General features: G+C 38.2%; 1 protein-coding gene across 1 annotated transcript; it reads left to right on the top strand.

Annotated features, from left to right (window-relative positions):
- The first annotated feature begins 12,064 nt into the window (after window positions 1-12,064).
- LOC127652139 (FERM domain-containing protein 7-like) lies at window positions 12,065-22,609 on the top strand. Its single transcript, XM_052138199.1, has 12 exons — window positions 12,065-12,187; window positions 14,683-14,787; window positions 14,921-14,963; window positions 17,633-17,711; window positions 17,808-17,905; window positions 18,029-18,143; window positions 18,833-18,980; window positions 19,319-19,414; window positions 19,860-20,023; window positions 20,800-20,868; window positions 21,273-21,348; window positions 21,477-22,609. Exons 1-12 carry the CDS (start codon window positions 12,065-12,067, stop codon window positions 22,527-22,529), a joined length of 2,169 nt encoding a protein of 722 aa, XP_051994159.1. The 3' UTR covers window positions 22,530-22,609.
- Window positions 22,610-24,235: the final 1,626 nt, after the last annotated feature.

Genomic DNA, 24,235 nt, shown 5'->3' with positions numbered 1-24,235 from the left:
ATTCAACACGTTGAATACGAGAACTGATTGTTCGCTTACCATGTAATCTACCCAGACCTACCCCAGACACAAAAGTTGTAAGATATGTTGTATGTAGAAAAACCTTTCCATGTTCAAAGTTCTCAGGTCTAAAAAGATGGTAAGATGTTAATGACAAGGGTTAGATGATGTGGCAAGTGGCTTTAGGTCACCTTGATGGACCACCTCATCGGCAGTCATTCAGACGACTCCTCCAATTTCAGTACAATCTGCTGCAACAGTACAACTGAATTAAGCTGACAGCAATATAGCTCCCAAATGCATGCTCAGAGATCATACATTTTATAAAAACTCAACGTGTTCTGCTGTTACATGCTTGAGTCTCTGGTAAACAAACCCTTAAAAATCCCAATTAGCATGCAAAGTAACCATAGCAGAGATTCTCTCTTTCCATATAAATTCCTCAGTCTTTTAAACTGTGACATGTAATCTCATTTAAAACACAAGTGGAGGAGGAGATTTAGAAAATCAAACAAGAATGAATCCACATTACCGTCTGTTCCACAGACTAAAACAGTAGGGGTTTCAATTTAATTTTAGTGTGGATAAAGGGATTGCTCTCCTTATCTCTCCCTCTCAACCTACAGTACTTCTTTTGAAAACCAAAGACAGAATTTGATCCAACAGTGGGGACGATTTTAATGGGCTGTGACATTGTCCTTGGTCATGACATCAGCCGGAGAGCGAAGACATAGAAATACTTCTCTCGAGACATGGCCCCCAGAGGGGTGAGGGGGTTGGACTTGGGATTGTCCTGTGAGAAAGGGCACAAAGACACTTTCATATCCTTTCCTTTGTAAGAACTGACATACAGTACCTGAGGGCTGCACATACTGTATATTAGCTGGATCTTTCTATTGAAATTCCTTATAAAGCAGGGGTCGGCAACCTATGGCACGCATGCCAATGCTGGAGGGGTAATCACTGGCACACCAGCAGGGGCTATTTTATTTATATGAAATTCCACACCTGCATTCCAATCTACATCTTGATGTAATCCTTCCTCGTGATAACGCAGCGTGTTTTCATGAGCTGAATGGAAGGCTAAACAAAAAGTTAAAATGTGACAAGACTGCAGTATACCCAACAGACTTGTGCAGCACGTGCAAGCCATTTGCACAGCCATTGACCAGGAAAATAAAAACTGGCACTCCATTTCAAAACAGTTGCAGACCTCTGTTATACAGAGATAAGGCTTTGAGATATTTAACGTCACTTATTTTGTATCAGTACTGTAGTATCATATTCTGCAAGAGCTGCATGTTTTAAATGAATTTGTGAAGCCGACTGCTCATCCTCTGATTCTCAATTTCTGTGGAGTTTCCATTCACGTTGTGCGAGATGACAATCCAGAGCACAAATCCAATGTGAAGCGGTCAGCCCATGTAGACCGGTGGCAGATTTAGGCATGGGTGACTTGGACAGACGTGGCCCCCCGCCCCCACTAACAAATTTTGAAGGGGGAGTTCACCAAGGGCGCCATACAAGTTAGAAACGCCACTGATGTAGACTATACTGTATATTAAATTCATTCAATCGCAGCAGTTGCGCTTTAAACTTTAACGATCACACGGGGCCATGTAGCGAATATTTTATCCAGACAAGTTACGTTTCTGTCAAAAACACACAAAATAAAAGCTCACATCAGAATAAAAGCCAGATGCATGAAATTGTAGAAACTGTAACAGAAATATATTACACCTGTATAGTTATAAAGTTATAAAGTTAAATGTAATATTCACTATAGCAATATAAATAATAATAAATAATGATTAATTAATAATTACACTAATAAAAATTAAGAAACATATCACAAGTGCATTTGTACTAAATAAAAGTTTGCGGGGATTTCTGAAGGGCCTTACTTGAAAACACTTCAACAATGCATACTTAATTGAGAAACACTTGAAGTAAACACAAATATCTTTTTAATTTAACTTTATAAATGCTAAAGAACTGTGTTCAATAGCACATTACCATATTAGCATATTTTCACTGTGTAATTGAAATTGGTATCGAGAACAGTGAAATTTCACTGGTATCATTACCGACTACTGCAATTTTAATACCGTGACAACATTAATAGGCATAAATCATCTCTGAAGCAGCTATTAAAGGTCCAATACATGAAATCAAATCTGACCCCATTTAGTTTCTTAATTCACATTTCTTAAAACATTCATTTTATAGTGCATGATTTATCAGTGCATGTTATTCAAAGAAATAATATTGTCTTCAAAATCTTTTATCAATATGTAATAACTTTCTTTTTTCCATTCTGATATGGACAGTTACAGTACTTTTCACAATCCAATCAATACCCGATGAAAAGTCTCTCATTAAACATTCAGTTTCACTCTGAAATATATCACATTACGGAAGTAAAAGGGGTAGTGGATGCAGTTTAAAGTTCTTTGCAAATATGTTACATAACGTTACAAAAAAAATTGAATCTAACCTTTAATAGGAAACCAATTTTCAGTCCAATTTTCCTCTGTAATGACCTGACAAATAACCAGCAGTAAATTACTTGAGTTATACAACATTGTCAAATAGGCAGGAAAACAACTACAGGGAATTAGCTAATAGGAAAACCGTTTAAGGCAGATGTTTGGCTAAATATGTGAATTTGAGTGTGTATGTGAATGAATCATCAAGAGCAAAAGTTGGAATGGTTTAGACCTTTTCTGGTAGCTTTTTATTCCCAGACCCCATAGGGTGAGATGAACCATAGGAGTACTGATGGCTTACTAAATTAACAGCAAAGCTCTAAAATATATCACCCTTCTTATGCCAGGCGGTGTGTGGAATTTTCCGAATTACACCCTTGACATTTTGTAATAACTCTTTATAAGCATGTGCTTTTATATCCTTCAAGTGGATAATGAGCAATAACAAGGAGTAGCACGTTTAAGGTGGGAGAAACAAATGCATGAGACAGTTTGTCTTTTACACACATCTATCTGCACACACACACTTACACAGAGGAAAGCTTGTGCAAACACTAACACTGCTTTATACTCAAAAAAGTTGTGTTTGTTTTTACATTTACATTTATGCATTTGGCAGACGCTTTTATCCAAAGCGACTCACAGTGCACATATTACAGGGACAATCCCCCCGGAGCAACCTGGATTAAGTGTCTTGCTCAAGGACACAATGGTGGTGGCTGTGGGGATCGAACCAGCGACCTTCTGATTACCAGTTATGTGCTTTAGTCCACTATGCCACCACCACTCCATTTTTCATTAAAAAATTTTATGGATTTTTAAAGCAGCATATCAAATGAAACTATAGACACTACTCCTTACAACCAAACAGGTTTCAATCAAAAACTTAAAGAGGTTTCTTACTAGGGCCACTTTTGTTGGCACTGCACCCATAGAAGTGCTTCACGGAAATCAACGTCATACTGTTGTGTCGTGACACGGTGTGCCAGAAGTTAAACTTTTAAATGACAGTGCAGGGTGTTGTTAACATGTTATAAGTATTCGGTTTAAATTAATGTATATTCTGCGTTACGTATAGCAAGGCCAAAATAAAATGTTCACATATGTTGACGAGGTGTCGCACGAGGTTAAAGGAATAGCTCACCCAAAAATGTAAATTGTTATTGTTTACTCGTGTTAATGTATGAAATATAAAGAAAGTAAATAATGACTCCAGGCTGCCAAACTTCATAAAATACTAAAAAGGCACACCATAAAACCACTGTAAAAGTAGTCGATACAACTTAGTGTGCTTTTTCCAGGTCTTGTGAAGCCATATGATCACTCTGTGTAATAAACAGACTGAAAATTAAGTTATCATCCACTTTCAAATCAAATCAATTAATTGATCAACTCCTGTAAACAGCGGCCAAATCAAATAAGATGACATGTCAATAACCATGTTGGTTCTAGCATCATGACATCACCATGACACAAACACCAATGAGGTTGGATGTTTCTGACGAGTCACTATTATTTCCTTTTTTCTATGTGATCCACAGAAGATAGTCATATGGATCTCAACTCGAATGCACCTTCGATGTGCCCTTCGATATCGCCCTACTATAACTTTTTAATATAATGTGTATTATTGATTTAAATAACTTTGTTTTATTCAGTTTACAGATATTGAATCACTCATATTCTGCTTGTATAGAGTAGTATTTCTTGGGGAAGTTTTGTGTTCATAAAAATAGGGAACTTACAACAAAACCTTTGCTATTGTTCAAAGAGGATTATATAGCTTTCCAGCACATATAGCTGTTGCTTGCAAGATTCATTATATTTATTTAAATAGCAACATTCGGTCTACTGCCTATATATATATATATACAGTGAGGAAAATAAGTATTTGAACACCCTGCTATTTTGCAAGTTCTCCCACTTAGAAATCATGGAGGGGTCTAAAATTGGTGCATGTCCACTGTGAGAGACATAATCTAAAAAACAAAATCCAGAAATCACAATGTATGATTTTTTTACTATTTATTTGTATGATACAGCTGCAAATAAGTATTTGAACACCTGAGAAAATCAATGTTAATATTTGGTACAGTAGCCTTTGTTTGCAATTACAGAGGTCAAACGTTTCCTGTAGTTTTTCAACAGGTTTGCACACACTGCAGGAGGGATTTTGGCCCACTCCTCCACACAGATCTTCTCTAGATCAGTCAGGTTTCTGGGCTGTCGCTGAGAAACACGGAGTTTGAGCTCCCTCCAAAGATTCTCTATTGGGTTTAGGTCTGGAGACTGGCTAGGCCACGCCAGAACCTTGATATGCTTCTTACAGAGCCACTCCTTGGTTATCCTAGCTGTGTGCTTCGGGTCATTGGCATGTTGGAAGACCCAGCCTCGACCCATCTTCAATGCTCTAACTGAGGGAAGGAGGTTGTTCCCCAAAATCTCGCAATACATGGCCCCGGTCATCCTCTCCTTAATACAGTGCAGTCAGCCCTGTCCCATGTGCAGAAAAACACCCCCAAAGCATGATGCTACCACCCCCATGCTTCACAGTAGGGATGGTGTTCTTGGGATGGTACTCATCATTCTTCTTCCTCCAAACACGGTTAGTGGAATTATGACCAAAAGTTCTATTTTGGTCTCATCTGACCACATGATTTTCTCCCATGACTCCTCTGGATCATCCAAATGGTCATTGGCAAACTTAAGACGGGCCTTGACATGTGCTGGTTTAAGCAGGGGAACCTTCCGTGCCATGCATGATTTCAAACCATGATGTCTTAGTGTATTACCAACAGTAACCTTGGAAACGGTGGTCCCAGCTCTTTTCAGGTCATTGACCAGCTCCTCCCGTGTAGTTCTGGGCTGATTTCTCACCTTTCTTAGGATCATTGAGACCCCACGAGGTAAGATCTTGCATGGAGCCCCAGTCCGAGGGAGATTGACAGTCATGTTTAGCTTCTTCCATTTTCTAATGATTGCTCCAACAGTGGACCTTTTTTCACCAAGCTGCTTGGCAATTTCCCGTAGCCCTTTCCAGCCTTGTGGAGGTGTACAATTTTGTCTCTAGTGTCTTTGGACAGCTCTTTGGTCTTGGCCATGTTAGTAGTTGGATTCTTACTGATTGTATGGGGTGGACAGGTGTCTTTATGCAGCTAACGACCTCAAACAGGTGCATCTAATTTAGGATAATAAATGGAGTGGAGGTGGACATTTTAAAGGCAGACTAACAGGTCTTTGAGGGTCAGAATTCTAGCTGATAGACAGGTGTTCAAATACTTATTTGCAGCTGTATCATACAAATAAATAGATAAAAAATCATACATTGTGATTTCTGGATTTTTTTTTAGATTATGTCTCTCACAGTGGACATGCACCTATGATGACAATTTCAGACCCCTCCATGATTTCTAAGTGGGAGAACTTGCAAAATAGCAGGGTGTTCAAATACTTATTTTCCTCACTGTATATATATATATATATATATATATATATATATATATATATATTAGGGTGCATCAAAAACACAATTCTTGAATTTTGATATGGCTGGGTGCTAAAAGTGTTCCAATATATGTAGAAACATCACATGCAAAATATTTTTCCAGTACATGATGATTTAGGGGTGCCACCGCACATCAGTTTTTTTCACATCTGTGCACATGGTCGCCATGGAGATCTTATGTAAACAATACTACAGCTCAAGAAAACTGAGGTGATCTTTCTGTTTGAGGTATGTATTATTACATATTACTATAATATCTGGAATTGTGTCTTTGTATACTTATTTATCATAAGTCATATTTATAGGTATTTGGTGCTCATTACATCTAGCTAACGTTACCTAGGAACAGTTTTCTAACTACAGTTAGCTATCTATGTTAGCTAAGCTATTAAGCTTAACATCAACAATATTCTAGAGTGGACAATGTCATATTCAGAGTATAGATGTCTCATGTTTATTGAGAGTAGCATTGTAGTTGTTACAGTAAATTAACATTTTAATTACATGTATATTTGCAAGCACAGCTAGCTACTCTGGTAGTGATGTAACGGTAAGTTATGATGAAGTTAGACTTTGTACAGCTAAAATTTGAGGCTTATGCAAGAATGGTTTATTATAATTGAGTGATATTAAGTATAGTAAGATATGATTTTAAACACTTTCCTTGAGCTTGTATCCTTTTCATTTGCAGGCACTGCACAACACAACCCACCCCAGGATCCAGCTCTCCTAAGATGCTGCCTTCACCAACTGGTCCCTGCCAGAGTAGCAGTCGCAGCCTGGTCTTTGGTCTGGGCCCCAGCATCACCAGTGAGGATGGCATCATCACCGGCGCCAAACTGCCAACTGGTCGTCAGATCTTACACTGCATGCTTGCCATGAAACCTGGTGCAAATTGAGCATTGTCGCAGTTCGAGGCAGCCAAGGTTGTCCTGGAGCAGGTGCGGCCATTTTACAAGAAAGCCAATATCCCAATGGTGAGCGACAAGCGTGCGTGCCACAAGGTGGTAGACTTAATCAATGCTAACAACAAGCTGCGGAAAATCTCCCAGGCCAAGCGCTCCAGTGAGACTACAGCGAAACAATTGGAGACAATGGAGTGCAGACTTGATGCCACATTTCCGCTGTGGCCTCCAAATGTTGAAAAGCTGATTGATAACCCAGAAGACCTAGCTTTCTTGGCCAGCATGAAGACTGACAGAGTGGCCACATTTGGTGTATTGGACAAAAAGCTGCAGCTCAAGGTGAAGCGGGGAGAGGAGCGTCAAGCTGCCGCAGCAGCCAGGCAGTCCCGCTGTGAAAAGGAGCTGGAGGAGATGACTGCAATGTCCAGCTTGGAGTCGGAGAGTGATGGGGAGTCAGAGGAGGATACTAACACAGTCTATCAACCATCTGAGGGCGAACCATCCCACAAGCATAAGAAGACTGGAACAAACGTCTTCATTCCACATAACATCCTTAGACGACCAAGTGTCGTGTCACTGGCTACAAGGTTGAAGATGTCACCAATGCAACAGGCTGCCTTCACGCGTGGCCTGGTGATGTTGCTCAGTGGAGCAGAATCTGGCACAGGCTGAGCAATTAAGTTTGAAGTTTAGTTAGTGTCAGCTCTTACCATTAGGCCCTGTTAGTTGCCAGTGAGTTAGCCACTAGAGAGGGTTTGTTCTTTTAAGTGTGTCAGTATCGCCCCTTGTGTTTAACAATAAAGTCATTAAACTTTATATGTGTGTCCGACATCCATCACTGCTGCACAAAAATCAGGGTAAGGCCACGTGAACGTCCCATTGACCTCCATTCATTTTGTCTATAGGACAAATTAATGGAAAATCTTGAAAGTTGAATTCTGAGAAATGCCCAAGTTGCCCAAAGGGCAAACAAACAACTTTTACTTTGATAACCCTATAGAACATGTTACTGTATAAAAGTTCACTGTACTCAACATTTCCAGGTCATCCTTTTGGCAATTAGACTAAAAATTGCACATTTTTCAAAATTTCGCAAAAGTTCATGTGTTAGGTGGCACCCCTAAATCTCAATGGAATTCCTCAAAACTTTGCAAAAGTCATTTTTATGTTAATTGGAACAAAATGCAATGCCAGCCAAATTGATATTTTGAAATTAAAATTTCCCATTCAAATTTGATGCACCCTAATATATATATATATATATACCTGAAGAAGTATGGCTATGTACTGTATATAAATAAATTCAATGATTTTTGTGATCTACTGCGGTGTGTGAGATGTACAGTATGTTCTTTTTTCTATAAATTTGACTGTTTTAAGGACCGGTATGCAACCATCTAGGTGGCCAATTCATGTTTACTTGTTCTGTAAATGTTTAAAATGATGGGACTTTATATTGCTGTTATACAGTATGTGTGCTTTGTATTTCTGATGTTCATGATTAAATCTTGTAAAGCTGTTTTGCATGGAATTATTTAATAAAAACAAATATTCAAGAGTTAGTTTATAGTTTATTCCTTTACCAATGTTGTTTTGTTCTCTAATAGTAATTCACAAAATGATATGTATATAAAACATAATGTATAAAAAATGCGTCATCTGATTTTGAAGTCTGCCCCAAATGCCCGATTTTATAACTCATTTACTCTCATGGAATTGCTCACTAGCGCCCCATCAGTCTGAATTTGTTTACTTCACCAAAGTCTGGACTCAGAGGAAGAACTCAAGGGTGTTGGGTGACGTGGCATATGGGACAGGGCCCTTATTCGCAACTGTTCCATATTTGATTTTTAACGTGAATGAAAATGATGCTGTGAGGGATACATTTACTGTCTAAAGGAATACTGTATAAATCTCCTAGATTATATCTATTTTTTTATTGAGTTTTTTTGTCTACTAGGGCTGCACGATTTGGGGAAAATGTCATAATTGCGATTATTGAGGTTAATATTGCGATATGCGATTTCGATATAATAAACAAACGGTAACATGAGTCAACTTGCTTGGTTATCAAGGTAAATGCACAAATAGATTACTGATAATGCTGAAATGTGTATTTCTCAAACAACAACAACAACTATAAATGCACATTGTTTTCAAATTAAAATATTTGTACAAAATTATATAATAACATCTTTGCATTACTGCATAAAGTTCATGACAATAAGACTGTCCAAACAAACAGGGACATTTAATCAGGATGTAACATGTATTTTCTATAAACTCTTTTGAAAAGGAAACTGAATATAAAAGTATGGTTCACTCAATAAACCACTAAAACTGTTGTTGTTTGTGTTTTTTTTTTTAAATGACCAACTGGTATTTCCAAATCCTCTTTCTAAAAAGGTTCTACTTATCACTGGTACCTCTTGTCCAGTATGTGGATCATTTTCTGAAATCCCACTTTGCTAACGGTGCATCATGTCTCTTTATATCTCTGTGAAGACTTGTCATATGGGGTGACACTCGCAAACACATCTGGAATTGTGCTTTGTTTTGTTTGGCTAACTGGGCTTTTTAATGTAGTTTTAGTCAAAGAAAACTGTTGACATTTTAGTAATATTTTAGTAACATTTAGTCATATTGATATTTTAGCCACTGAACACTGGAAACATTTTAGCCATAAGAGTATTATTGATAAGGATTTGCCAATCTTGTCTATCCAAAACCAATAATATATATATATATATATATATATATATACACACACACACACACACACACACGCACACACATTTTATTGTTGTTGTCATATTAGTGTTATTTTTCACATAAGATTGACCTTATTATGATGATCTCATCAATGATGCTACACGTTGCAAGCTGCAGACAGCGGGGGTGAGAGACGAGCGTCTCCGTGTTACAGTGCGCATCACCCGGCAGAACTTTAAATCTCTCCCAGTATCGACTCCCGCTCAGATTGTGTCTTCCGCGACTGGCTCTAACCGCACCGAGAATGACAGTTTTGGAGTTTGTGTTTATTTACATGGTACGCTCCCGTACTATATGAACTTTAATTGAGGATGAAATAAAGATATATCGCCATATATGTCGGTCTGCTCGGCATCTATCTCCACGCTGAACACCGGAAACTCACACGTCATGACCACACGTGCCACTCCCTAAACTCAGACTGACTGGTCATCTTTATTAGCGGTGTAGAAAATGGGCAAACAGCTCTCAGAGAGAATGGGCTGTCACGTCCACACATGCACTTATTTATTTAATATAATCGCAGCATTTTGCCGTCATATAATTGCACAGGCTGACATCGCGATTGCGATATGATTAATCGTGCAGCACTATTGTCTACGGAAATATCTTGGAAATATTTTTTTCTATTTTGCATTAGTGAAACAATTCAAAACACTTTAAAGAACAGTAGCCTACAACCCATTGAAAACCCTCAGCCTTGTCATTCCCATCAAAAATTAAATATGGCAGTACTGTGAATAAGGTGCACAGGAGCATGATATCTCAATGATTTAAAGCTACACTATGTAACATTTGTCCCTCTAGCGGTTAAATCATAAAAGTGCAAGTTACTTGCGGAGCAACGTTCTTTTGGTAATTACGTGTGTTGGGCTTTGGCTCTGCTCTTCTTCTAGCAGGCAAATAGACTTACACCATATCCAGGCATGTCCATGGTGCAGTACTACGGCTTGACGCTCTCTACACTGGGCGATTCGACAGCCGTTTAATCTAATTTGTATAGTAGCGCCAGTGTATGCAACGCAAAATGGAACGCGACACCTGTTTATTGTCTGCACAATCGTTGCACCGCAATGTATGCTTCCAGTGTAGGCGGCATCATTGAAACATTTTTTGTTCATTTCTAACTAAAAATCTCACATAGTGTAGCTTTAAGTTAATTGCTGGCAATCAATAACAGTGGTAATATTCACTACGTTTTTGAAACCAAGACTTCATGGCATGTATCTATACAGGAAAGAACATTTCCTGGAGAAATATTCACTGGTTCAATAAAAGCAAACCAATCCCATCATCTGGCATATTTGATGCTTAGGCTATCATTCTGTGAGTGTATGTGAAAAATACAAGTTATGAAAATTTACATTTGCGTGCTCAAAGAAGCAGATTACCTCTTGAAGCAGCCGTACACATGCAAAGCATCAGGTGATGGTAGAAAACATGCAGGCAGACAGGTGCACGGAAAATCAAACAGGGCCGATGATGACATGTAATGGAACCAGCGCTCCGGCTTCGGCTTCCGTTACAGTTTCCGCTTCGCCGTATCTAAACAGAAGATTACATTCACCTGCCAAGGAATACGGAACACAAAAGGTGAGGACGCCAGAGAGGAGGTGAGTGGGGTGAAATAGTTAAATAAACAAACAAATAAGTAATTAAGATCTTATTTTGAAATACTGTGCTGCGTTATCTCGTTTCTCTTGGAATTAATGTTTCTTTGGAAATACTGCCCTCTCATGGAATGTATGAGGAGGTGCAAATAACGTGATTTCTCGAACCTCGTGCGCTCTGTTTGTGTGGATGGCCCATTCCGACCGGGCAGAAAGAGGATAGAAAAATGTTTACTGTTTCTCTCTCTCTCTCTCTCTCTCTCTCTCTCTCTCTCTCTCTCTCTCTCTCTCTCTCTCTCTCTCTCTCTCTTAATAAATAAACCTTCAAGAAAATGTAAATGTGTACATCTAAAAAGAAGAAGAAAACATATTTAGTTTAACGGACAGAAAGACGGACAGACAGACAGACAGACAGGTAGATCTCTACTTTGTATTTCTTTGAATTGTTTGCAATCGTGAAATAGTAACTAAAACAAAAACTAGGTCCGTTCACTTTGGTCCACGACGTAAGAACCGGTTAGTTTGCATGTGTTTTAGACTTATAGACTTGTGTTGGTTCGGTAGTTTATTGGTTACCGCCATAAAGTGTGTGGAAGTATAGATGCAGTGGGTTCACAGAAGTGATGCTGACGCTGAATAGGATGCGTGAACAGTCGTCACGAGACAGTCGCGCGCAACTCTTCGCTAGATCAAACGGATAATGACCCACATGGACCCTCTGTTCCTTACTTAGTAATACACTAAGGTAGGCTACTTCAACCCTAAATATACACATGAAATAAGATGGGGGATAAGTTCGAGTTGCTGAGGACACCTGTCAAAATGGGAGCTGCGCGTAATAAGAATGAGAAATTGCGCCTACGTGTGATCTTCTTGGATGACAGCGAGAGAGTTTTTGAGGTGGAGGTGAGAAATCACACTGTCTCGAGTGTTTAGTTAAGATGACGTACAATGTAACCGGACGGTTTTTTTTTTAATACAGGCTATACATATGCGTATATTATTCATTTTGATAGGTATATAAAAAAATATAAAAAAATATTAATGCATTCATATATTGATGTGCATTTAGAAAAACAGCTTTTAAAATATAATGTAATAAAGAGACAGGCCATTTTATAGATACTACATTTATTAAAATATTTTTTGTGATTTCTCTCGGTCACTTTGTGAAATATTCACTGACGTATGACAGTTTCTTTAAATTGTGTAAAAGTGTTCTACAACGGCAATAAATAATGGTGGCAGCATTAACATGGAGCTTATATGAAGATTGTTCTTTTAAATATAATTAATTTTAATAATAATAAAAAAACAATTTAATAAAAAAAATAAAAAATATAGGGCTAATATATATATATATATCATCCTTGTGTTCTGGGTTAATGTCTGTGTGAGGAGTTCTCTCACTTTTGGTCCAGCTGTGTTTTGCTTGTAAAGGAGCATAATTTCATGTCCCATTATCCACTTGCTTCTTCTCCTCCATGGGGGTTGCTGTGTGTATGTGTGCCTGGAGGGTATTCACAGCTTTTACATGGTGCAGTCTTGTTGTACCAGTCAGGATGAGGGGTAAAATGCAAAAGAATAGGGAGGAAAAGCAGGTGAGATATAAATTGAGATGAAGAAAGAGATGAACAGAGAAAGAGAGGGATGGAGAGTGAGTGAGTTGGTTAGTGACCGTGAGGTATGTACTATATGTGTCTGTATAGGGATATATATCCCTGTGTATGTTGAACACAAGCATGTCCTGGCCTCATTCCAGAGAGCATACCAGCATCCCTCCACATCCTCAGGCAAAACATGCAATTAGCAAAGTGGCAGAGAAAATAGAGACAAGAAAAGTAGATAAAGATGGAAAGAGAGAAATATTGTTAGTTGCAGAGAAATAAGTATTCTCAGTCAATTATAATTGATTATAATCAATTCAAAATCCAATTTAGCCCCGAATAAAGCATTAGAGAAATTCTCCAAGTTTTCTTTAAAAATAGCCTAATCTGAAAGATTTTCCAGTATACTGTACATACTGAAAATATTTCCTTCCCTAGAGATTCAAAAACCAGATGTGATGTTTTAAGTTCTGATCTTTCTTTATATTTGTACTGTGGTCTTGTTTCAGCTTCCCATTTCACAATAGAAGGGTTAGACTTTACCCTTCTATCTTCTTCTTTTGTTCTTTCTCTGTGACAAGATAATGGGGAGATTCTATTCCTCACTGTCACAGTAAATACAGGGTTTAGGAACACATCCTCACACACATATGTACCCCCCACACATAAACACACTCATCAGACAGCAACCCTGTATTTTGAGGCTGACTCAGTAAGCATCTGACTTTGCCATAATCCCATTAGAGCAGTTCAGTTGCTACAGATTAAATTACCAGAGGAAGTTGTGCCAACATTCTTCTCAAATCACATCGCAGTCATATTACCACCCTTATCAAGGAATAGAGAGGCTAAAGAAAGAACTAAATCTGTGTTAATTTCACTTAAATTCATTCCAATGTGACACTGATGTCACATCACCCAAAAGAATCGCTGATGCTGGCTGAGACAAGTACAAGTTTTGAACCGTGTAAAAAGCATTTATCATCTTCCCTGATCAACATTCAAGTCACGGGGGCTGCCATGCTTGGCTCACATGACCAGTTGAATACACTTGTACTTACCAACCTGTTATTGGACACTTTCACTTTTGGATTAAATTAAAAACGGTTGACTGTGAAAAGTGAATTTCTACAATTGCATCGCTAACTGAAACTATTGATTTTGAATGATGCTGCATCTACACTACTAGGTGTCACAGTAAGTACAATTTGACACACACACACACACACACACACACACACACACACACACACACACACACACATACACACACAAACAAAGTTACTAAGTGCACCTTTAATGGTTAGGAGGGCTAAGTTTGTTTGATAGGAATGTTATTCCATCCAACAGGTTGGGGGATCCCCCTGAGCGTTTTAACATCCCGGTGGTTTATTTAGTTATGTTGTGAATTAATTAGTTGTGTTGTGGCTTAATTTTTTTGTGTTGTGACTTAATATTGATGTGCTTTGGTCTTATTTCTGTTGTGTTTTCAGATTTGATTTGCTATGCTAATTTGATTGTGTTGTGCAGCCCTGGGCCACTGGATCAAACCCTAAACCTAAACCTAACTGACAAAAGAGTGATGTAATTTTTGTGCGAAAATGCAATCTCTAGCTGAAGGAAGGTTACCACCATTGAAATAATGCAAAAATGTCTGATTGGGATGGTGCTTGTTAGTAAATCAGCGGAATGGGGTTTATTTCAGGGTACATGAACTTTCGGAACCAACATATCGATTTTACAATGATGTTGTTTTTTAGCCATGACATTATTTCCTTTCTCATCTCTTAACAGAGAAATATCCTGGGTTTTGATTTCTTCAACAAGGTGTGTGGTCATCTAAAGCTGTTGGAGAAAGAGTACTTTGGCCTGGAGTTCCGTCACCATACTGGCAGCTATGTGAGTCAAGACCTTTGACCCATCAATCATGTCATTAACAATGTTTGTGAATAAACCGTATTGACCCTTAAGTACTTGCTGGCTAGTTTTTTCTATTTCTTTTAAATATTTGAAAGAAATCTTTGTTTCACAGGTCTGGCTTGAACTCCTGAAACCAGTGGCTAAACAGATCAAGAGTAAGTTCTATAGTGATACTCTTGTGAGTATCACTATGGAAAGTCACCTTTTTTTGACTGGTTACTTGTTATCCTAACTTACAGTAGGGGAGAATTGGGTGTTTTACTTGCCTGTTTTTACTTGCATTTTGTAGTCTTTTCTACCTCAGAATGAACCAGCAAATGTTTTTATTACAATCCCAGACACCATTACTATCCATTGCCTCTTTGTCTTAAAAGATTATGAAAGGAATAGTTCAGCAAAAAAAAAAAAAAAAAAAATTGTATTCTGTCATAATTTACTCAATTTCATGTTATGGTATGACTTTCTTTCTTATACAGAACATAAAGAGAAACATTTTAATGAACATATTTATGGAAGCCCAGGAGTGCCTTTTAAAAAAGAATTAAGGAATAAATTATAAATCTATTAATTTGGAAATAAAAACTCAAAAAGACACATTTAAATGTGTTTAATAAATTCATGTTTAAAAATGTAATTATATTTAACAATACAATGGTGCATTAATAAACCATGTTTTTTCATTTTTAAAATGTCCTTAAATGTAGCAATAAATTATTTCATTATTGAGTCTTGCACTTTTTAATGCACTTTAAAAGCACGTTTTAAATTGCATTTTCAAAAGGTATTCCATTACTTTTCTAAATTCATTTGCCAATTGTTTTTCCTCATCCATTTGACAATGGATTTTCTTTTTCCATTTTCTTTTCCTTTTCTTTCTCCAATTGAAAATCAAGTTAAGAAAATGCCATTGGACTGTTGACTCGTGGGAGCAACCAATGAATTGACTCAGTTATAAGACACACCCTCTCTCGCACGTGCCGCTCGAAGAGGATGTAAGACAGCCTGTCTTTGGACGATGGTAGAAGCAGTTTACATGATATTATTGGATCTGGGAATCCTGCCACTGATGTGCGGTCTGGGTAGGCAAACTAGGCACTGCCTACCCTGCCAAAATTCTAAAATAAAATGTTTATTAAATAATAAACTTGTATTTTTACTTTTTATTCTTGTGATTTATATATGCAATATGTGTGTTATTCCAATTGTTTAGACGTTATGATGACAAATGTAGCAGTTACGCATAATCAACTAAAAACAAATGGTAGAATAAGCAGTGCTTTTACGGTCCATTCATTACAGACGACAAGCGGAAAACCCATGTTGCGCATGCGCACTTCGATCCTGTATTCTTTAACATGTACGGCAAAAAGCACAAATCTGCTGTGCCTTTTGACGTAAATATGTTATGCCCGTAATCATCTCCGTTATGTATCAGACATGGACCAATTAAAATCGAGATATTCCTGGACATTTGCGTAGCTAACGTCATTACACCACAGCTAGCGTACATGCCTAATTCCCGCCAAATTCAAAATGACAGCACCGGCCGTAATCACGGAATTAAGAAATTTTTCCAAGCTCGATTTTAATTCCAAATATGAGTTCATTGCAAGAGGGAGGTCTACACCAGCCTTAGATGGACTAATACAGCAAAAGGGCTCAAAAATTATCCGATCATTTCAAACTGATTGTATGTAAGAAAAGATTGGCTATGTGGCTGTTCTAACAATCAGCGGCTGTACTGCTATCCCTGCCTGCTTTTTTCAACCAGTCAGACTGTTTGGACTTCAGCAGGATAATGTGATTTGAACAACCTGCCCGCAGCTTTAACCAAGCATGAAAAGTCGTCAGCTCACATCCAGTGTCAAATTACACTGAAAACCTTTGGAAAATCTCGGATCGACCTTGCACTTGACGAGCAAAGGAAGCTGAATATAACCTACCACAATGAAAAGGTACATTTCTTGATATGCCGCGCGCGTGTGTGTGTGTGAGAGAGAGAGAGAGAGAGAGAGAGAGAGAGAGAGAGAGAGTGTGCACGATATACATCCTGATTTGTACATTTCTTCATATGCCGCGCTTGTGCGTAACGTTCACTGTTTACGCGCTTGTGTGTGTGTGTGAGAGAGAGTACACGATATACATCCTGATTTGTACATTTCTTGATATGCCGCGCTTGTGCGTAACGTTCACTGTTATTACGTATTATTAGCTTAAACAATAAATCAGGTAATCTGGCTTTCATAACTCAGTGCCTAGCCTCTTTAAGACATCACCGCACGTCACTGAATCCTGCACATAAGAAACGGATGTGAAGCAAATAAGAAGTTAACGGTGGCTCGTTCACTGTTGCTGTGAAACAAGAGCGCGGCCCTACCTGAGCGTGCACAGTAATGGGAGCTGGTAATCGTGATGCTGTCAACAGAACCAGCCTCCCGACCTGCGCCCCAACTGAAACCATGGAGCTATAAAATACCTGGAGAGAGCTATCCGTTAGCATCCCCATTCATCTCTATGACTGTCCTCAGTTAGCGCAGAGTTCCCAGAAAGCTAGCGAAATGTAGGCTGCCATCTATACTCATGGGCGCTCAGTTCCGGGACTGGGTGTCACGTGACTGATCACTTGTCAATTGGAATAGATAGGGAAAAATATAAATCAACTTCATCTTTTGTGTTCTCCATAAGAAAGTCAAACAGGTTTTGAAAGACATAATGTTGAGCAATGTATGACAGAATTTTAATTTTTTGTTGAACTATTGCTTTAAGGAAATACAGTATGTGTCCTTTTCAAGTTTTCTTAATGCAGTGCTTGTTCTTTTCTTAGATACCAGTGAGGTGGCGTTCCATTTTATTGTGAAGTTTTTTCCTCCTGACCTGGGACAACTGCAGAGAAGCTTAACCAGGTGAACCATGCATGTCTGTATCATAGATAGACAGATACATTGATAGATAGTGATAGGTGATATGCATTCAGTCTGACTGATGCCTCTTTTATGCAGGTATCTCTTTGCCCTTCAGATCAAACAGGATCTGTCAAACAGCAGCCTCACCTGTAATGACAACAGCGCCGCCCTGCTGGTCTCTCATATACTGCAAGGTATCTCCTCTCATTGATGTTACATTGAATAAAAATCTAGAACTGTCAGATGTTATCTATTTTCTCTCTCTCTCTCTTCACAGTAACAGACAGTTAACACTCTGTCTCTGTCCTTCTTTGTAGCAGAAATCGGGGATTTTGATGAGGAGCTTGATGCTCATCATCTTGAAAATAAGCAGTATGTGCCAAACCAGGAATATCTGGACCACAAAATCATTCGCTTTCATAAAAAACACAGGTAACACACAGTTCGACATGCACAGACATACCAGGATGACATTCCCTTTTACACTTGTATACGGTCTGAAAAACGTTGTACACGATATGCCATCTAAATGGTCAGTTCAATTTAGAGAACATTTAAGCTATGTTCACACTGTTGGGGATCACCGATTTTTCATAAATCAAAATTTTTTGACCATCTGATCGAACTGTATGTCATATGTGGCCTGATCAGATTTTTAGTCATTAGACTGCACTTTTGCTAGCACATCTATATTGGTTGTCTTAGTAACTACGCAAACTTGCGTATATTCACCATGTTTGAGACTTTGACAATGGACATTTCACTATTGGTTATTTTTTCAACGTGTCTTACGTGTCTTTTTGTCACAACACCAGACTTCTGTAACAATCTGCCCAAAAAAACAAATGTCGAAAATCTACATTAAATCTGATTCAACTATTTAGATTTAGACACATTGATAAAAATAAAATAATTAAAAAAAGATTTCAAACCACCTAGTACAGAGTTGCTTGGATCAGGCTTGTAAAAACTGGATTTTATTCCCTGAACAACCCAGATAACAAAAACAGAATGTATGAAATAATGAGTCAACATCAAATTTTTGATGCCTGTCTAAACAAACCCTAAAGTCAGTTTTGTCCATCATCATTCACACAATACCTTTTGGGGTATGGGGTCAGAGGTCACACTCCTGCTGAATCGGATATCCATTTGCTGGAGGTTGCCCGGAAAATGGACATGTATGGGATCCGCCCACACCCTGCACATGACGGAGAAGGCATGAGAATCAACCTTGCTGTCACACATATGGGAGTTCTTGTCTTTCAGGTAAAGTTAAGTTCAGCCTGCTAATTTGATAATTGAATACTCGCAAACATTTTACAGTTGACAGTATCTGACAACTAGGGTTGCCAAATTATTTTTCGGTCCATGTTTTGGCCGAATTGAAGAGGTCCCTTACAGGATGTTTACTGGCTTGTATTTTAGTGGCGAGTACTTGAGGGGGACCGCCATCCTGTTTTGAAGTGCTCAACATGATCAAGCATCCCCTTTCGGATGCCGAAAAGTTGTCAACCCTACTGACAATATAAAATACTTTTAAGAAATAATAATGAACACTCTCCTCTCACTCATGTTTAAATATTACAATTTTATTCCATTATCAGGGAAACACAAAGATCAATACATTCAGCTGGGCCAAGATCCGTAAACTGAGCTTCAAGAGGAAACATTTCCTGATCAAACTCCACACTGAGACTGGGGTGAGTCATGAAAAAAGAAAAAAAAATGTGTCACCGTGTGCTGTATCGTGCTGCTGATGCTCTGCTTTGGTGTGCTGTCTGAAACAGGCGTTAAAAGAATGCAATAGTTCCTCCACAACACTTGAAATTATTTTCCTCTTCATGTCTTATTTATCTCCATTAGTGCTGACCTTTTTTGTTATGATAGTTGGCATCAAGTTGGCTTTTCTCAATAAAAATTTCTATCCACCCTCTGTCCATTTTCACCAATAAAGTAGTGAAACGGGAAAGCAATTTAATTAATATTTTATGTTAATGACTGGCAGAAATGTTTGAAACATCTATTCCTTTTACGCAAGTCTGTATTTGCCTGTTTCAAAGCAATTGAATTGAGGCTGAAAAATCAACACAATATTATGGTGTAGAATTTTCAATAGTGTCATTCAGGCAAATCTTAACATGTTAGCCTTCAAGGAGGGACACAGTTGAGTTTTCCATGGCCAGCAGAGATGTGTGTAAGGCATTCTGGAAGATGTGTGTGGAGTATCATGCCTTCTTCAGACTGGCTGAGGAGCCCAAGTCACATCACAAGTCCCTTCTCTCCAGCAAAGGATCCAGTTTCAGATACAGGTATAAAACAGACACAGTGTCCACAGAGACTTTAGATTAGACCAATTATGGAATCCGATCAACAGCCCCAGATGTCTACATACATTGTGCTATGAAACTCCCTGCATTGTCCTACCTAAACCCTCTAAAAGAGGACCTTTTTTTTGTAATGAGAACATTAGACAAAGAATTTTAGGGCACACAACTTAAAACTTGTTCAGTGGTTTATAATACAACTGTTTGCATCAGTCAACTGAACATGTCATTAACAATAATTTCGTAAATAACGGAACATACCTATTCAAGTATGTGAACACAGACACTTCAAGCGATGCAAGCTTAATATTAGTTACATTCTCAAATGTGTCAGACCACAATTCATAACATAATGCATGTAAGCTTTGCATTCTCAACATTGTCACAAGGGACACTATAGCGGACATTAGTGTGAAGTGTGAACTGTCCTCTTCTATAGTAGGTTTTCATTCTCAAGCCTGTTATGGTGGAGCAACAGTTTGAAAAGAATATTGTTGAGCAGATATATTTATATGAACTTTCCTGAATAATAACACATCCATTTCAATGGCACAGACTTTTGAATGTAACTCTATCACCCCCTTGAATAATTATGTTTTTAACGCCACAGTTACGCAAGAACGGACAATAAATATGTTCAACCAGATTGCACGTTGACAAGACATTGGTCAAGCACTTGCATCTGCATACACAGTCTTGCATAAAGTATGTTTCTGGTCTAAAAGTTTGTATCTATTTTGTTCACATTTGTTGTATCATAGTGGCAGGACACAGAAGCAACTTCTTCAGTGTGTGGGCTCCAGAGAAAATAAACATTTGCCTTTTGAAAGGTAAGATCTTTTGTTGTGGGTTGTCACATTAAAAAATACCTATGTACACTTTGTGTTATTAAGTTTAAAGGGGAATTGTTCAATTTCTACACCACTTGTGGCACCAAACGCAATTGCAAAAATTATTAAACTCTGCCCATCTGCTATTGGTGAGACGAAAAGGTAGACCCATCTCAAAATCTAGCCGTTGGTTGTGTCAATGTTGTTATGTTGGGCCACTCAAACAGAGCCTCAGTGTTTACACAATCAACCTATGCATGGCTTACTTAAAGTTGTCTCAGTGTCGTAATCTGGGATAGGAGAATTTTAAAATACATTCTTACACACATCATCGCTAAATTACAGATGGACAATGTTGTAAGCAATTTTACTGCATCTCCAGCTCAATTTTCCTTATTTTTCAGAACCCATTGTAAGACTGAATTTAAAGCTCGACAATGCAGATCCTCTCCTGACATACTCACAGATGTCTCTAAGCAGGTACTGTCCTACAGTTCTTTGGATTTCCAATATGCTTTGGGATTGTTGCGACCCTATCTAGAGACGATCACAGCAACAGTATCTCTTGTCATGATTCTCAAATAACTGTATGTTCTTTTTTCACATAGCTTTACGAACAGTCCAATCTACCTCCTGACTTAAACGTTGCAGAGCAACAAAACAAACAGTCAACCATAGCAAAACGTAGCCTATCGGCTGTGGAAGTCATGTTCGCTAATGAGCTGGAACGATCCAGGCCCTTGCCAAGAAATCCCGCCTTCTTAAGCAACTCTGCTTCTCCTAAGCTTCGCTCGCTGTCCACATCAGGAGCAGAATATCGCGGTAGGGGAGCTCAGAGACAGAAGCCGAAGAAACGGTTGTCTCCAAGCACCCAGCATCTTGTGCTCCTCTATCCTAAAACACCCCATCTGCAGTTCCACCCAGTTCTACCCACATTTCCGCTCGCAACTCACCCATACCTACTCCAAGACCACATGTCCTCATCCCTAGACCGCCTTCCTCAAACCCATCACAGCTCTTTGCCTCTGCAATACTTACCCAGACAAATTGGCCACTCCTTACCATCCTCTTTGTCACCACTACTACAAAAACAACATGAAAGGCTCCGGTCATGTGGCCTAGGATTGGCCGAATCAAGGTTTTATCCTAGAGGAGCAGGAGGGCTGAGGACAGGATTGAACAGGAAACTGGAATTGAGTAGAGTGGAGGCGGGCCATTACAGTGATGACTCCACATTTCAGACTGGATTACCACGTCAAGCCTCCAGCCAACCAGATGTCAAATTCCAGCGACCCACACTTGCCTCAAACGCTGCTGCCTACGCATCCGAATATCGTCCGCTTGGGTATTATCCACACATCTCTCGACACCAAGTTCCTGCCAGGCCCATCTACCTTCCCCTAAACACATCACCTCTCCCAGAAAGACCTACCTCTTTATGCGTTCTTGGCACAGGCAGTTATAGTGATTCGGATTCAGACACATTCTACCCCTACTTTCCTGCACTGGGAAAAGTGGTACGTTCTGGTCCACTGGCACGCATGCGCTTCTCCTCTGGAAGCCTTCAATTAGATGAAGAGGATGGAGAGGAAGAGGACTTGGAAGGTCAGAATGATGGGGAGAATAAAGTTCTCACCTCTGTTAATGTGGTGAAGTTGTAACCATGAGCAAAGTCTTGATCTCGGCCATGATTAATGGGGCTGCTGAACAAATAATATGACCAGCTGTGACCTGTAGACCTTTGGCCAGTATTAAAGACAGAGGGTACTCATTATCAATTAGATATATGCTGTAAATACGAAAAATAAGAAAGATGTATTTGCATCTCTGATTTAATGTTATATTTTGTGGTAAACTGCATTGGAATTATTTAGTCAATACATCATTTATTTCACAAAATGTTATCTCTGCTGAGAATTAACTTCTATTAAATGGATAAACACTCTGTAATGATGTTGAGTAAATTTTCAGGAAATCAAGTAACAAGAGTTCTGTATCTAATAGAAAGATGCATCCATCAGCAAACAATGCAGATGTTTATGATTGGACAGAAAACCATCAACACTTTCTTTGATATGTGTGCTACTGTTGTGATACGTATTTAAAAGAATTTTGCAAGGATCATGTCTTTTGTCAATAGATTTTTTTAACTGTCAATAAATTTTGTTATTAAAGGAGATGTATAGGATATTTGTATAAAATGTTTTATTAGCATTACATGGTTAATTTGCAGTATTTTTTTTGTTTCTTTGGCTGAACATATTTGTTTAACCTTACAAAGATGTGGGCTTGTTTGCAATTTTAGTAAAGGGATAGTTTGCCCAAAAATGAAAATTATCTCATTTATTCATCCTCATGTCATCTTAGATGTGTAGAAGAATATATTAGCTCTGGGGGTGAGTAAATGATGAGAGAATTTTCATTTTCTATCACATTTACCTGCCATAAGTTTCCAGATGGAATGCGATGCCCCTCACTGAATGATATCTATACCAACTTCGTCAAAGAAGGGATAACACTCCTTAGAACTACATAGAAAATGAATTAACCACTAACAAAAGCTTTCATCTGCCAAAATCAAAGGACAATTCATCTACGTGCATTTCCTCACTTCATTCAGGATGACTTCAAGGGCTTTAACAATAAAACTGATAGTTCATACAAAATCATTTTGTTTAACCACTGACCCACACCACTTAGTTTACTCATTTTAGCCACTAATAGTTCTAAACATAACAAACATTGGCATTATATTCATACATTTTCTGTTATACCATAAATTCATGTATAGTTGCTTTGAAACAACACCTGTTGTGAAAAGCGCTATAAAAATAATTTTGACTAATCATTTTTGTGTATACTATCCCTTTAATTTTCATATTGGCACTTAAGGTTTAACCTAACATATTTAAAACTGTAATAATCTGTAAAGATTAAATAGTAGATTTGTAGTTTTCAACTCATGCCCTGTTAAAACATTATCATTTTAATCATTTGAAAAAAGGACAGCCTCTTTTCGATCGGTTTATTTTGTATTTATTTATTTTTATTTTATTACACATTACAAAAAAGTCCTTACGAGGTCATACAACTAGGCTAATAAATTCTAACCATACCTGACAACCATCACATGACAGACTCCACAACGTATTTTAATATTTAAAGGTAATTCTTAATTGGTCTTTGTCTGATCATACAAGTCTGTAGATCTCAGTTGTAGTTTATTACAGCATAAAATCTACATAATGTATAAGATTTAGGTATTTTTGGATGAAACTTGGGCATCATGCTATACTATTTTAGCTATTTTAATTACCTTCAAAAGAGCTTCATTTAATCCCACCCCCACCTCCCAACACATTCATAA

Source organism: Xyrauchen texanus, chromosome 11 (genome assembly GCF_025860055.1).
Source record: "Xyrauchen texanus isolate HMW12.3.18 chromosome 11, RBS_HiC_50CHRs, whole genome shotgun sequence".
NCBI lineage: Eukaryota > Metazoa > Chordata > Actinopteri > Cypriniformes > Catostomidae > Xyrauchen > Xyrauchen texanus.
The sequence above is the reverse complement of the archived record's forward strand: the minus strand, read 5'-3'. Positions and strand labels throughout refer to the sequence as shown.

Bases quoted from the DNA above. Each gene is read 5' to 3' on its own strand.
- LOC127652139 (XM_052138199.1), top strand. From the start codon at position 12,065: ATGGGGGATAAGTTCGAGTTGCTGAGGACACCTGTCAAAATGGGAGCT. The intron at 19,415-19,859 runs GTGAGTCATGAA...TTAACATGTTAG, and splicing joins AACTCCACACTGAGACTGGG to CCTTCAAGGAGGGACACAGT. The intron at 21,349-21,476 runs GTACTGTCCTAC...TTTTTCACATAG, and splicing joins TCACAGATGTCTCTAAGCAG to CTTTACGAACAGTCCAATCT.